This window comes from Halichoerus grypus, chromosome 10 (assembly GCF_964656455.1).
Source record: "Halichoerus grypus chromosome 10, mHalGry1.hap1.1, whole genome shotgun sequence".
Classification (NCBI taxonomy): Eukaryota; Metazoa; Chordata; class Mammalia; order Carnivora; family Phocidae; genus Halichoerus; species Halichoerus grypus.
Window position 1 is genome coordinate 114,513,298 of NC_135721.1, and position 13,093 is coordinate 114,526,390.

Below are 13,093 nucleotides of genomic sequence, written 5' to 3' on the forward strand. Positions count from 1 at the left end.
CAGTAACAGTGTCAGCACAGAGCTGAGATTCAAATTCTTGTCTGGAACCTTGGAAGCCTCACAGCTCTGGTCTTGGAATTTGTAGGCTAGGGGTTGAGCCCAATGCTGATGGCCCTGTGTCTACAGTCAATCTCTTCTCCTAGGTTCTCGTGTGAGGGTTACAGTGCCAGTAACCCTTTGTAGCCATTGGATCTCCTGGCCCAAAGGTAAGACCCGAGGAGGCAGGCCACCATCTGGATGACCCAAGGGTGGAATGCTATCTTGAGTAATGATAAGGAGCCACCTGCCTGTGCTCAAATCCCAGCTTGACTACAAGCCCAGGAGATGACCTTGGCAAGGTATTTGGCCACTCTGGGCCTCAGTGTCCACATCTTTGAAATGGGGATAACTATAGTGCCTACCATATTGGATTTATGAGGATCAGGTAAGACAACTATGAGGCTCTTGAACATGATACCTGGAACATCATAGGTGCTCAATAAATGTTATTGCTGCAGTTATTATTTGTACAATTTAGATACAGGTTTGGCTGCATGCAATAGAGGCTCCAAATAATAGTGGCATAAATGAGTGAGAATTTATTTCTCTCTCACAGTAATGTTTGAGCAGGTATAGGGCCTTCATCCTATTTTCAGGCATCCAGGCCCCATTGGTCTATCTGCGCTGCTCCCTTTGGACCACATTGCCTTGGCCTGTCTATGCTGCCTCCCCAAACCCCAAACCCTTCAAGTGAATTTTATGCATGCCACTCTATATATGCTATATATTTACTTTTTCCTTTTAAAAATAAGATTTATTGGGGGCGCCTGGGTGGCTCAGATGGTTAAGCGTCTGCCTTCGGCTCAGGTCATGATCCCAGTGTCCTGGGATCGAGTCCCGCATCAGCTTCCCTGCTCCTTGGGAGCCTGCTTCTCCCTCTGCCTCTCTCTCTCTCTCTGTCTCTCATGAATAAATAAATAAAATCTTTAAAAAAAAATAAAAAATAAAAAATAAATAAAATAAAATAAAAATAAGATTTATTGATTTTTTCCTAATTACAAAAGTTCCTAAGTTCAATGCAGAGAAAAAAATATTTTTTAAAGATTTTATTTGATAGAGCGAGCGAGAGAGAGCACGAGTGGTGAGGGGTGCAGAGGGAGAGGGAGGAACAGACTCCCAGCTGAGCAGGGAGCCCAATGTGGGGCTCGATCCCAGGACCCTGGGATCATGACCTGAGCCAAAGGCAGACACTTAACCGACTGAGCCACCCCGGCGGCAGCCCCGAGAAAAAAATTTTTTTTTAAATCGCACAAAAACCAAAACCCTGCCAAGCAAAAAATAATCCCTATTAACCTCTTGGTACATGTTATTTGGTCTATGTCCATAATAAGCATGTTTATAGATATAACTACCACAGGCTACATTGGAGTCAGGTCATCCCAAACACAATTACTGACTTTGGTGAAAATTCATCGAGCCATCTTCATGTCCCACAACTTCCAACAAACTGACTGAAACTTAATGGGATCACTCTGTACACGTGGTGTGCATTATCACTTGCAACTGTAACACGGACATCTTTGCGTCTCAGTACAAACAGACCTGCCCCAGCCTTTTCAGTGGCTGCTTACCATTCCATTGTACATGCCACATTTATGTAACTGGTCCTTGATTGCAGGATAGTCAGGTTATTTCCAGTTTCTCATCATTACATACAACACTACAGAGAACAACTTTGGACATACATCTTTGCTCACTTATAAATAAGTTCCTAGAAGTGATTTTGCAGGTCAGAGATCAATGCGGGAGGGGCATCTGGCTGGCTCAGTCGGAAAAGCGTGCAACTCTTGATCTCAGGGTTGTGAGTTCGAGCCCCACATTGGGTGTAGAGATTACTAAAAAAAAAAAAACAAAATAAAAATTTTAAATCAAGAGGGCTTTTAAAAAGATTGATTACCTACTTCAAAAAATAATTATGTGTATACAGTACAATATTTAATTATTAAAAAAGGGCATGAGTGAAAAAGGAATTCCCCACCTACTCCGAGCCCCTTCCCCATACCTCAATCACTTTCAGGAACTTATTTTGATGTAATTTCAGACTTCCAGAAAAAATATAAGAGTAGTACAAAGGATTCCCATATATATCCTTCACTTAGATTTTCCAAATGTTAACTTTTCACCACATTGGCTTTATTATATTCTGAGCTATTTGAGGATAATTTGCTGATGTGATGCTCTTTCACCCTTTGTCTTTAGTGTATAGTTTCTGGAAATAAGGACAACCTCTTACAGAAGCACTGTGTAGTTATCAAAATCAGAAAGTTAAATCAAGGGGCGCCTGGGTGGCTCAGTTGGTTAAGCAACTGCCTTCGGCTCAGGTCATGATCCTGGAGTCCCGGGATCGAGTCCCGCATCGGGCTCCCTGCTCGGCAGGGAGTCTGCTTCTCCCTCTGACCCTCCTCCCTCTCATGCTCTCTGTCTCTCATTCTCTATCAAATAAATAATTAAAATAAAATCTTTAAAAAAAAAAGAAAAAGAAAAGAAAGTTAAATCAATACAGTTCTGTTTCCTAATCTGCAGACCTTATCAGAAATTTCCAGTTGTTTCAATAACATCCTTTATAGACAAAGTAAATGTTTTTTCTGGCCTGGGATCCAAGCCAGGATCACAGGTTGCTTTAGATTGTGTCTCTTTATTCCCTTTAAGCTGGAACAGCTGCTCATTCGGTCTTTGTCTTTCATGACCATGGTGTTTTTGAAGAGTATAGGCCGGTTATTTTGTAGAATGTCCTCAATTTGGGTTTGTGTGATTTGACCTCAGGTTAGATGCGGGATTGGCACTCTTGGCAGGAAATATCACAAAGTAACGCTCTGTCCTCAGCACGTCATATCGGCAGGCACATGACATTGGTTTGCCCCCATGCTGAGGATGTTACCTTGGGTGACAGGGTGAAATTTCTGGCAGGAAGTTTTAATTTTAATGGTTCTGGCTAAGCTACCTCCCACAGAAATCGGTGTCTCCTCACTGCTGAAGCCTGGGGAGTCCTTGCCCTCTCCTACCTCACCAGCTTGCAAGGTCTCTGTCCCCCCGCTAGCTCCACTCCCACCTGAGCTGCTCTTTCTTTCTTGTCATCTGGAGGCATTTAGCCTGTGGTTTTCAGCGTGTGGTCTGAGGGGGTTCTGCTGGGCCCACCACAGGTGCAGGCTGCCTGTGCATTTCCCATGGTGGCCGTGGTGTACAGATGTCAGGGCCCATGTTTCTATTTTTGGCTTGAATTGCCCACCTACCTGTGGCATTCCTCACTGGAACCTCATCATAAATGGGCCCATTTGCTAGCAAATGTTTTTATGGTCGGGAGACTGGAGGGATCTTTTCTTCAGAGTGCTTGTGACCTGAAACTACTGTTTGAAGGCTTGTCAGCCAGTGATGTTAAGAGTGGAGACCCCGTTTATAATGCTTTGTGATTTATGAGCTGTTTGGCACACTTGTGTCCTTTGACTCTTGTGACAATCTTAAGAATGAACAAGGGGCATGTCCATTTGGGATTCCTACCCCATTTTGTGGATGAGGAAACTGAGGGTCAGAAACAAGAAGGTGCCAGGCCTGGATGCTTGCCTGTCTGATTCTTTCACATAACAGATTGTCACTGGTGCTCAAATCAGGTTATGAACAGGACAGATATTGTCCCTGCCTCCAGAGCCCAATTGCTGGTGAAAGAGACAGATCAAATCAAGTAAGCAAATACATAAATAATAATTATAGATAGTAAGTGCTAAGAAGAAAACAAAACTGGGTGATGTGGTAGGGAGTGCCCAGGGGTGGGCCATAGGGGACAACTTGAGACAGGGTGCTCAAGGAAGACATCTCACCTCATTTGAGGTGAGACCTGAAGGATAAGAAGGTGCTGCCCAAGGGAATACTTGAGGAAGAGTGTTCCAGGTAGCAGGAACAGCAGGTACAAAGGCCCTGAGATAGGAGAGTTTGGTGTGTTCAAGGTATATTAAGGAGGCCAAGGTGGCTGGAGCAGAGTGGGGTGGGCCGTGGAGAAAGATGAAGTCTGAGAGGTAGGAGTGGTCAAGCCACTAGAGCCTTGTAGGCCAAGGTGGGGGCTTTTAAGCAAGGATGTGACATGGTCTGATTTTCTTTTCTTTCTTTTTTTTTTTTTTTCATCAAAGACTCCCTCTGGGGCACCGGGCTGGCTCAGTCAGTAGAGCGTGTGACTTTTGATCTCAGGGTCATGAGTTCAAGCTCCACATTGGGTGTGGAGCCTACTTTAAAAAAAAAATTTTTTTTTTTTTTTAAAGGAAAAGAATGAATTAAACATAGAATTTTGCCTCCCAGTGTTGGCCCTGGGGGAGGAGAATGGCTGGGCCAGTCCAGCCTCCTCACACTGCTCTGTCACCTCTCCTGCTCCTTCCCATATAGGTGTGTCAAATGTGTCAACAAATACTCTACCCCCGAGGCCCTGGAGCACCACCTGCAGACCGCCACTCACAACTTCCCCTGCCCTCACTGCCAGAAGGTGGGTACCTCTGCCCTTTCCCGGCTGGGGCAACCATAGGGGGTGAGAGATGGTAGAGCAAACACCTCACACTCTCCTGGGCTTGTCTCCATAGACGACACTTCACCTTTGAAGAGTAAGAGCCCTGCCATCTGAGCCACTAGGTAGCACACGTGTCCATCCTGTGGCTGCTGCTGGGCCAGGCCAGGCCAGGCTGCGCCGATATGGGGTGAGGCCTCTCCTGGGCCCAGGCCCAGCATCTGAACAGTGGCCTCCAGCTTCCTGACCTATTATTATCCTTCTTGTTATGGGTTCTTCTTTTCAATGAATCTGAAAGCCATCGCTAAAGGCTGTCCTTCAATATCATCAGATATCCAGGCCATGTTCTAATTTCTAATTGTCTCAGAAACATCATAATTTTTGTCAGGTTTATTTGTTTGAATCAGGTCCACACACTCCAATTGGTTTATACAACCAAAGTTTCTGTTCATCAACAGGTTCCCACCAGTGCTCCTTTTTCTTTTTTTCCCTTTTAATTTATTTGTTGAAGAAACTGGGCCATTGGTCCTGTGGAGTTTCCTGAATTCTGGATTTTGCTGATTGCATCCTCCTGGTGTGATTAACTGGTTTCTTTATTCTACTCATTTTCTCACAGCCTTACATGGCAGATTTTCCAGGACAGCCCTGGTTTCACTTCAACAGCCTCATGGTAGATGTTTCTAATTATGTAGATAGCCTAATTCGGGGCTTTGGAATTTGTGTTTCAAATAAAAGGTATCATGAATTGAACAAGAACCACGTGCCAGATGCTGTTCGCAGCATTTTATCTGAATTGAGTCATTTAATTCTAGGAAGCCTACCTTTACTGTTCCCATTTTACAGATGGGGAAACTGAGGTGCAGCAAGGTCACCCAGCTAGGACATGGTGGGGCTACTAAGTAGTTGGGTCTGTAACCCTAACTACTTCTCTGTAACAAATGAATGAAAAAATGAATGAATGCTTTTCTTAAGGCCAGAGAGGAAGGAGATTTCGGCTTCCATGTTTCCTGGCTCTTTGTTATCTTTTCATTCAGTTCTTCAGTTCTGTATTCATTTTGTCATTCATTCTTTTGCATGTAAGTCCTTGGACCCAGGCCCTGTGCTGGTGAATGAAAGCTCCTCTGCCCTTGTAGAGATCTCATATAAGCAACAGGTTATATAATTCAGTGGGTCAGATGGTGACTTTAAAAACGTAGAGGAATAGGGGCACCTGGCCGGCTCAGGTGGTAGAGCATGCGACTCTTGATCTCGGCGTCGTGAGTTCGAACCCCACGTTGGGGGTAGAGTTTACTTAAAAAAATAATAAATAAACAAACAAAACGTATATGAACATTCAAGGGCAGAGTTTGTGTTGCCTTGTTTGGCATTAGAGAGTCAGAGAGGGCCTCACAGAAGCAGGGACACCTGAGCTGGGTCTTGACGGCCAAGTGGGAATTTGTCAGGCTAAGAGAGAAAGGCCTTCTGGGTAGAAAAAGCAGCCTGGCAGGAGCTCGGAGCATGCGTTATGGGTGAGTCGTGGGAGCTGTGAGGTTCTAAGGGCGGAGCCTGACGCTGGGCCCTGATCCCTGGTGGGCAGAAAGGAAATTGTTTCTGCAAGTGTGGGAAATGAGGGGCCCCTTAAGCTCAGGGGGCGGTGAGGGCTAGTGAGTCAGGCCTAAGCCAGCTCCTCTCTTCTGCCAGGTGTTTCCTTGCGAGCGCTACCTGCGGCGTCATCTGCCCACGCACGGCAGTGGTAGCAGGTTCAAGTGCCAGGTGTGCAAGAAGTTCTTCCGGCGGGAGCACTACCTCAAACTGCATGCTCACATCCACTCGGGTGGGTATACAAGGTATACAAGCACCTATGGCTAGGGCTGTTTTGGAATATGAGGATTGTGTTTTTCTAACAAAAGGGGGACTGTCTTAAGCTGTTCTACAGTTTTCTTTCCCCACGAGCAGTATGACCAGGAGCGTCTTTCCAGATCAGGAAACACAGATGGACCCTAATCTTATTAATGACTGCAGAGCATTCCATTGTAAGGACCAGAATTTCCTTAATCACTGGGTTGGCATTTTTCAAAAGTACTTTATTCATTCCAGAGGGAGAACAGGGAGGAAATAATGGCAGGAAATAAAAAACAGCCCAATAACAGCCCTTGTCCACAGGGCAGGTCGTGACCCCTGACCCCTGGCCCCTGTCAGGTGAGAGCTGCTCTTTTCCAGCTCCTGGTCCCCACCAGGCTCTGCTGCAGTCGATGTGGGGCGACTCAGGGGGACTCTGCGTGACACTGCTGGGCTGGCATCTTAGCTCACTAGGTGCAGACCATGACCTTCAGTTTTCTCATCTAGTACTTACCTTGTAGTTTGTGGTAACAATTCCATTAGATGAGGTGTAATTCCCCTCTCCCCTGTGGTGGACCCCATTTCAGTAAATGCCACAACCATTCACCCGTCACTCAGCCCTGCCTTAGATTCGTCCTTGACTCCCTTCCCCTCACACCTCACAGTCAATCCACTGGCAAAGGCTGCTGATTCCACTTTCCTAACATGATCTGTACTTGGCCACTTCCTGCGCCTCCACCCCCACCCCCACCCCTTCTGTCTGTTCTCTGCATGCAGCTAGAGGGAGCCCATGACACTCTTTTTTTTTTTTTTTTAAGATTTTATTTATTTATTTGACAGAGAGAGACCCAGTGAGAGAGGGAACACAAGCAGGGGAGTGGGAGGGGGAGAAGCAGGCTTCCCGCGGAGCAGGGAGCCCAATGCGGGGCTCGATCCCAGGACCCTGGGATCACGACCCAAGCTGAAGGCAGACGCTTAAGGACTGAGCCACTCAGGCGCCCGTGACACTCTTAAGTCAGATCTCTCCCTGCTCCACTCACCGCCTCTGGTGGCTTCTCATCTTGCTCCGAGTAAAAACCTAGGCCTTCCAGGCCCTTCCTGTTGGGCCCGGCTGTCTCGCTGACCTCCCCTTCTGCCTCATTCTCCCTTCCCCACTCTGTTCCAGCCACACTGGCCTCCCCACTGCTCTTCAGACATACCACACACTCCCCACTTTTCCTTTTTCCTGGTACCTCACTCCAATTTCCATCATGGCTCTTTCTCCAGCCACCTCAGGTCTCCCCTCTTGCCTCATCAGAAAGGCCTTTCCTGACTGCCCTATCTGAAATAGCCCCCTCTTCTTGGAAAAATAAATTGAAGAATGGGAGAGGCTGTTTCCTCCCAGGCCACTTCCCTAGAGGGGCTGCTATCCTCTAGTGGACCCCATATTCAGACTCCATCTCATGGGACTCTCGGTCCCTGCCCCCCATCTGTGTCTCCTCCTACAGGTGAGAAGCCCTACAAATGCTCCGTGTGCGAGTCTGCGTTCAACCGTAAAGACAAGCTGAAGAGACATATGTTGATCCATGAGCCATTCAAGAAATATAAATGCCCCTTCTCGTGAGTAGAGACTGGCATGAGTGGGAGGGGCAGATTTACCCAGCAGTGGGACAGAAAATTGTCAGGGCAGAGGTTCTGAAGGCCCTCTCTCCTTTTATCCTGTTGTGGGCCTTGCCTGCCTGCCTCACTCCCCACCCTGCTTCCTTGCCTGGCCTTTGGGATAGACAGGGAGTCCCTCATGCCCAGGACTAGCACAGAGACCAGCAAGAGAGTCCAAGTCTGGTGAGCTCCCCCTTACCAGTGGTTTTGGGTTCTAGGACACACACGGGCTGCAGTAAAGAATTCAACCGGCCAGACAAGCTGAAGGCTCATATCCTCTCCCACTCTGGTAAGTGACTGCTGGGCCTACCAGGAGGGTCTGAATCCCTGGGCCAGGCCGCCTAGAAAGAGCAGACACATCCCATGAGGCTTGTTATCACTGCCTGGTATATTCCAGCCAACAGACTTTTGCTCATGTGAGCCATGAGCCAGGTGTGCATTAGGGTCCTCACGGTCCTACGGAGGTGAGTCAGATACAGTCCCTCAGGCTGAGGGGGAAGCCGACCTGAGAGGAGATAGCTGTAAATCAGAGAGGTGCCCAGTGTGATAGAGATGTGGATCAGGCATGGAGGGAAATCAGATTCCAGCTGGGTCCAGGACACGGCCAGGAAGGTCCCTTGGTGTACCCTCAGCAGAGCAGGGCAGCTGGTGCATGGAGCAAGGGTCTCCACCCCACTCCTCAGTTTCCCAGGGGCTCTATGGCGCTTCTCTGTCCCCAGAGCAGGTTGGCTGGCTTTCCACATACCATTTGGTCTAGAACACAGTTTCTTGGAACTCTTGATATTTTGCAGTAGCTGATGCTTTGTCATGGGGGCCGCCCTGTGCATTGTAGGATGTTTTACAATATCTCTGGCCTCTACCCTCTAGATGTCAGTGGCATCTTCCCCACAGTTAGGACACAACCACAGATGTCTCCAGAGGACAAGCCAAAAGTCTCCTGGAGGGTGAAATTGCCCCTGGTTAAAAACCACGGGTTTACAGAAAGGATTCAGTGGCTAAAGGAAGTTTGAAAACTGGGAGAGTAGAGAGTTGAGGACTTGAAGACAGAGGGCCTGAGTTTGATTCTTAGCACCACCACTGTCCTGCTGCGTTGCCTCATGCAAGTCACTGCCCCTCTCTGAGCCTTCATCCCAGGGAGGGTGAGGGGAGCATGGCTCAGGCTGAGTATGGGCTGGAGTTGACTTCATGGTAGACACGGAGGCACCAGTGAGTGACTATTGAGAACCTATCACATGTCAGACTCTGGGGGTGACGTGGGGGAATCAGATGGGCAGAGCCCACCCTGCCTTCCTGGGGAAGCTTAGCATTTAGTGGCAGAGACTGAAAATGAACAGCAAACAAGTAAGTATATTACTGCGAGGTATGCAGAGTACAAAGACAGGAATAAACAGAGTGATGGGACAGAGAAAAATATGAGGCAGGTATCAAGGGGGGCCTCCTAGAGGAGGTAACATGAGACCTGTCCTGAGGGATAAGAAGAGCCAGGAAATAGCTTCCAGAAGGAGGGAGCAAGTGCAAAGCCTTGAGGCAGGGAAGAGACTGGGGGGTGTTTAAGACAAAGAAAGGTGAGTGGGAGGCTGGAGCTCATAGAGCAAGTGAGGGGAAGGAGGGAATGGGGCTGAGAAGTGAAGGGGGTGGTCAGACTGCACAGGGCTTTGCGGGAAACTTGGGGAATCACTGGGGGGTTCAGAGCAGAGAATGTCGGGGTCCTCCTGTGTATTTCACGAAGCCATCTCTAGCTGCCCTGTAGGGATGGTCTGAGGGGGCAAGGGTGAGGCAGGCAGACCAGAGAGGAGAGAGATGATGGTGACCTGGCTAAGTTAGCCAAGGTTTCGGGGCTGAGCATGCTAGTCTAGGCAGAGAGGAAACAGCAAGTGCAAAGGCCCAGTGGCAGGAGCCAGCTCGGTGGCCTGAGGAGAGCAGGTGTGGCTGGCTGGGTGTGAGTGGCTGGGCGAAGGTAGGAGATGAGACTGGCAGGAGCAGAGCCCAGATTGCACACATGGTCAGAGGCCAAGCCGAGAGACCGGGTTTGATCCTGAGCGCAGAGGCACGGTTGCAGAGTAAGGGGTCGGGGTGCCTCTCACGGACTTCCCCTCGCTCCAGGCATGAAGCTCCACAAGTGCGCGCTGTGCAGCAAGTCCTTCAGCCGCCGTGCCCACCTCGCGGAGCACCAGCGTGCCCACACGGGCAACTACAAGTTCCGCTGTGCCGGCTGTGCCAAGGGCTTTTCCCGACACAAATACCTTAAGGATCACCGCTGCCGCCTTGGCCCCCAAAAGGATAAGGACCTGCAAGCCCGGCGGCCCTCCCGGAGGAGGGCAGCACCCCGCAGCGGCAGTGGTGGCGGGCGCAAGGTGGTGACCCCCCTGCCCGACCCGCTGGGGCTGGAGGAGCTGAAGGACACCGGGGCTGGGCCGGTGCCCGAGGCCGCCCCAGGCAAGCCGCCCTTCTCGGAGCCAGATGCAGTGCTGTCCATCGTGGTGGGGGGCACGGTGGGGGGCGAACCGGAGCTGGTAGTGCCCGGGCATGCAGAGAGCCTGGGCTCCAACCTGGCACTGGCAGAACTGCAGGCAGGGGCCGAGGGCCCATGTGCCATGCTCGCTGTGCCCGTCTACATCCAGGCCTCAGAGTGATGGACCCGCGGTGTTTGCTCCCAGAGCCTGGCCTGATGCTCACCTGTGGGTCCAGGCCTCAGGGGCCGACGAGAGGTCCTTCCCAATGGAAGTGAGCCACTGGCCAAAATCCTTCTGGAGTGTCCTATGAACCCTGGCTGTGGCCTGCCTGCTGTGGCTCCTATTCTGCTGGCTAGCCCTGCCGCATTCTGGAATGTGAGGCAGGGCTGCCTACAGCTTCCAGGTAGGGGCACTGGAGAGAAGAGAGCTGGCCAGGCCAGCAGCTCAGGGTCTGGCTGGTCCAGGCTGGTGTCAGCCCACCTAAGAGAGAAGACAGGGTGGTCCTGCCCACCCCTCCTCCGGGCTGTCTTGGTGTGACCTCTGGTCAAGCTGCTTTTCTGGAGGCCTGAAATGGGTAGAGCCCTTATCTGCTGGACCTTTTCCTATACAGTTCCCCGTGGTTTCCACAGATGACTCTGTGATGTAGGCATTTAGGCGGCACTCAAGTGTCACGGCTAGAGTGCAGCTGTCAGTCAGATTTGGCTTCAAATCTAAGCACTGCTACTCACTTGCTGTGTGACCTTGGGTATGTCACTTTACTTCTCTGAGCCCTCATCTGTACGTTTCTCATCTGTACAATGGGACATATGACATTTCGACCTCATAGGGCTGTCATGGGGATCCAGTATGGCGAAATATGCAAAGGACTTGGCATAGTGCTTGGCACTTGGAAAGTACTGAATAAAGGTTTTTATGGAAATGTGTGTCCAATGGCTCAGGCCGGAGCCTTGGCAGTTTCCTTCTTTGCCCCTAGGTGGCAGCACTCCCTCCAAAGTGTTGGGGGACTGAGAGGTCCCATGGCCCCTTGCACACAGCTGTGCTGCTCCATTAGCCATGAGAGGTATGGTGCTCCCATATTTCAGAACATGGCCATGGAAAGGGTTTATACTCACTTTTGAAAATGCAGGATCCTGGGCCTTGCCCCAAACCCTTTGGCATCAGGAACTCTGATCAGAGCCAGAGGTCCATCTCAAGCAGGTCTCTAGAATCCGTAGTTGCCCCCACCGCCAGCACTCTGTCCCCACTCCCCAGCTAGTCCAGAGGAGAAGCAAACCAGGCTTATTAGGAGGCAGGGAAGAGAAAAGGGGCCTTGGCCAGTGTTTCCTCATTTCTATTCACAGCCACACTGTCTCAGTGATAGGAGACGAAACTGGGGCTCGAGGAGGGACAGGGCAGGATGCAGCAGATCTGTTGGACTCAGTTTGATATGTTCCCTTGAAGGCTGGCACGTCCCTCAGATATCTGTGCTGGGGCTCTGGGCTGGAGCTCAAAGCAAGCCCAACTTCCCCTCAGGAAGGGTATGATGCAGGAGGAAGGACCACTGAGGAAGTGGTACACAGCTGAGGCGGTGAGAGCTGTTAAGTGCACCTAGCCTTCAAGGCCAGAGGAGGGAGTGGTGAGGACAGAAAGTCTCTTCACGGGAGGTCACATTTGAGCTGGTCCTTGACACAGAATGTTTTGATGGATGGATAAATAGGGAAAGGCATGTCAGGGAGAGCAAAACATGAGCAAAGCCTTCAAGTTACGACAGTTCTGGGGCTGGTGAATGATCCAGGATGACCAGAGATCTGGGGGTAGTGGTTAGATCATAATAATCGCTAATATGTTTCAAGCTTCCACATGATGGACACTGCACATAGCACCTCAGCCCCATCAGGTGAGAATTGTTAATTTCCTTATTTTACAGATGAGGAAACAGAGGCGCAGAGAGGCAGAGCTCCTTGCCCAAAGCTCACACAGCTAGTAAGTCACAGAGCTGGGATTCAGGCTGGGGTGGCCTGCGTCTGTGTGCTGTTAGCCACTTTGCTGTATTGAAATATAAGTTGATGTTGAATCAGAGATATCCTTGGATGTTGGGTTAAGGAATTTGGACTTTATTCTCTACAAAATGGAGGAGTCATTAAACATTTTTAAAAATTGTGACATTAAAGAAAATGTTAAAAACGTCTCCATCCTAATAAAACTACTTAAGTTATATTTCTGTCTCTTCCTGCCTATGTACACATGCGTGTACGTTTATCAATAATCATGAGGACTCATGTTTACTAGGCGTAAGTGCATGTCCTAAGCACTTTGAGGTAGGTGCTACTTTTAATTCCATCTTACAGCTGAGATGAGGCAAAAGGCACAGTGAGGTTAAGCAGCCCCAAATCACACAACAGTAAGTGGTGGAGCCAGGCCACAGAACAAGGGACATATCAAGGCCTAAATTTGATAGATACATAGTTGGACTGCAGGGAAGGAAGCTGGGACCATATTGGGGTTCCCATAACTAGATCCCTCCTAGGTTGACAGATGGGAAGACAGGCTCAGAAAGGGGAAGGCCCTTGGTCAAGGGTCACTCAAAGTTGTTGACAGAGCTGCTCCAGGAACCCAGAGTCCCCTATAGGCCCCCCCCCCCGCAAGATGCTGGAGATGATGAAGTGTAAAGAGGGGCTGTCAT

At 49.6% G+C, this 13,093-nt stretch overlaps 1 protein-coding gene across 2 annotated transcripts in view; it reads left to right on the forward strand.

Annotated features, from left to right (window-relative positions):
* The window catches only part of ZNF341 (zinc finger protein 341), a 42,816-nt gene extending 30,189 nt beyond the window's left edge, over nucleotides 1–12,627 (forward strand). For both annotated transcript variants that reach the window (XM_036079495.2, XM_078057092.1), the window contains exons 11-15: nucleotides 4,408–4,504; nucleotides 6,203–6,335; nucleotides 7,828–7,939; nucleotides 8,197–8,267; nucleotides 10,082–12,627. In XM_036079495.2, the coding sequence (XP_035935388.1) occupies nucleotides 4,408–4,504; nucleotides 6,203–6,335; nucleotides 7,828–7,939; nucleotides 8,197–8,267; nucleotides 10,082–10,611 (943 nt within the window). In that variant the 3' untranslated portion in view covers nucleotides 10,612–12,627. The remainder of the gene's footprint in view (nucleotides 1–4,407; nucleotides 4,505–6,202; nucleotides 6,336–7,827; nucleotides 7,940–8,196; nucleotides 8,268–10,081) is intronic.
* Nucleotides 12,628–13,093: the final 466 nt, after the last annotated feature.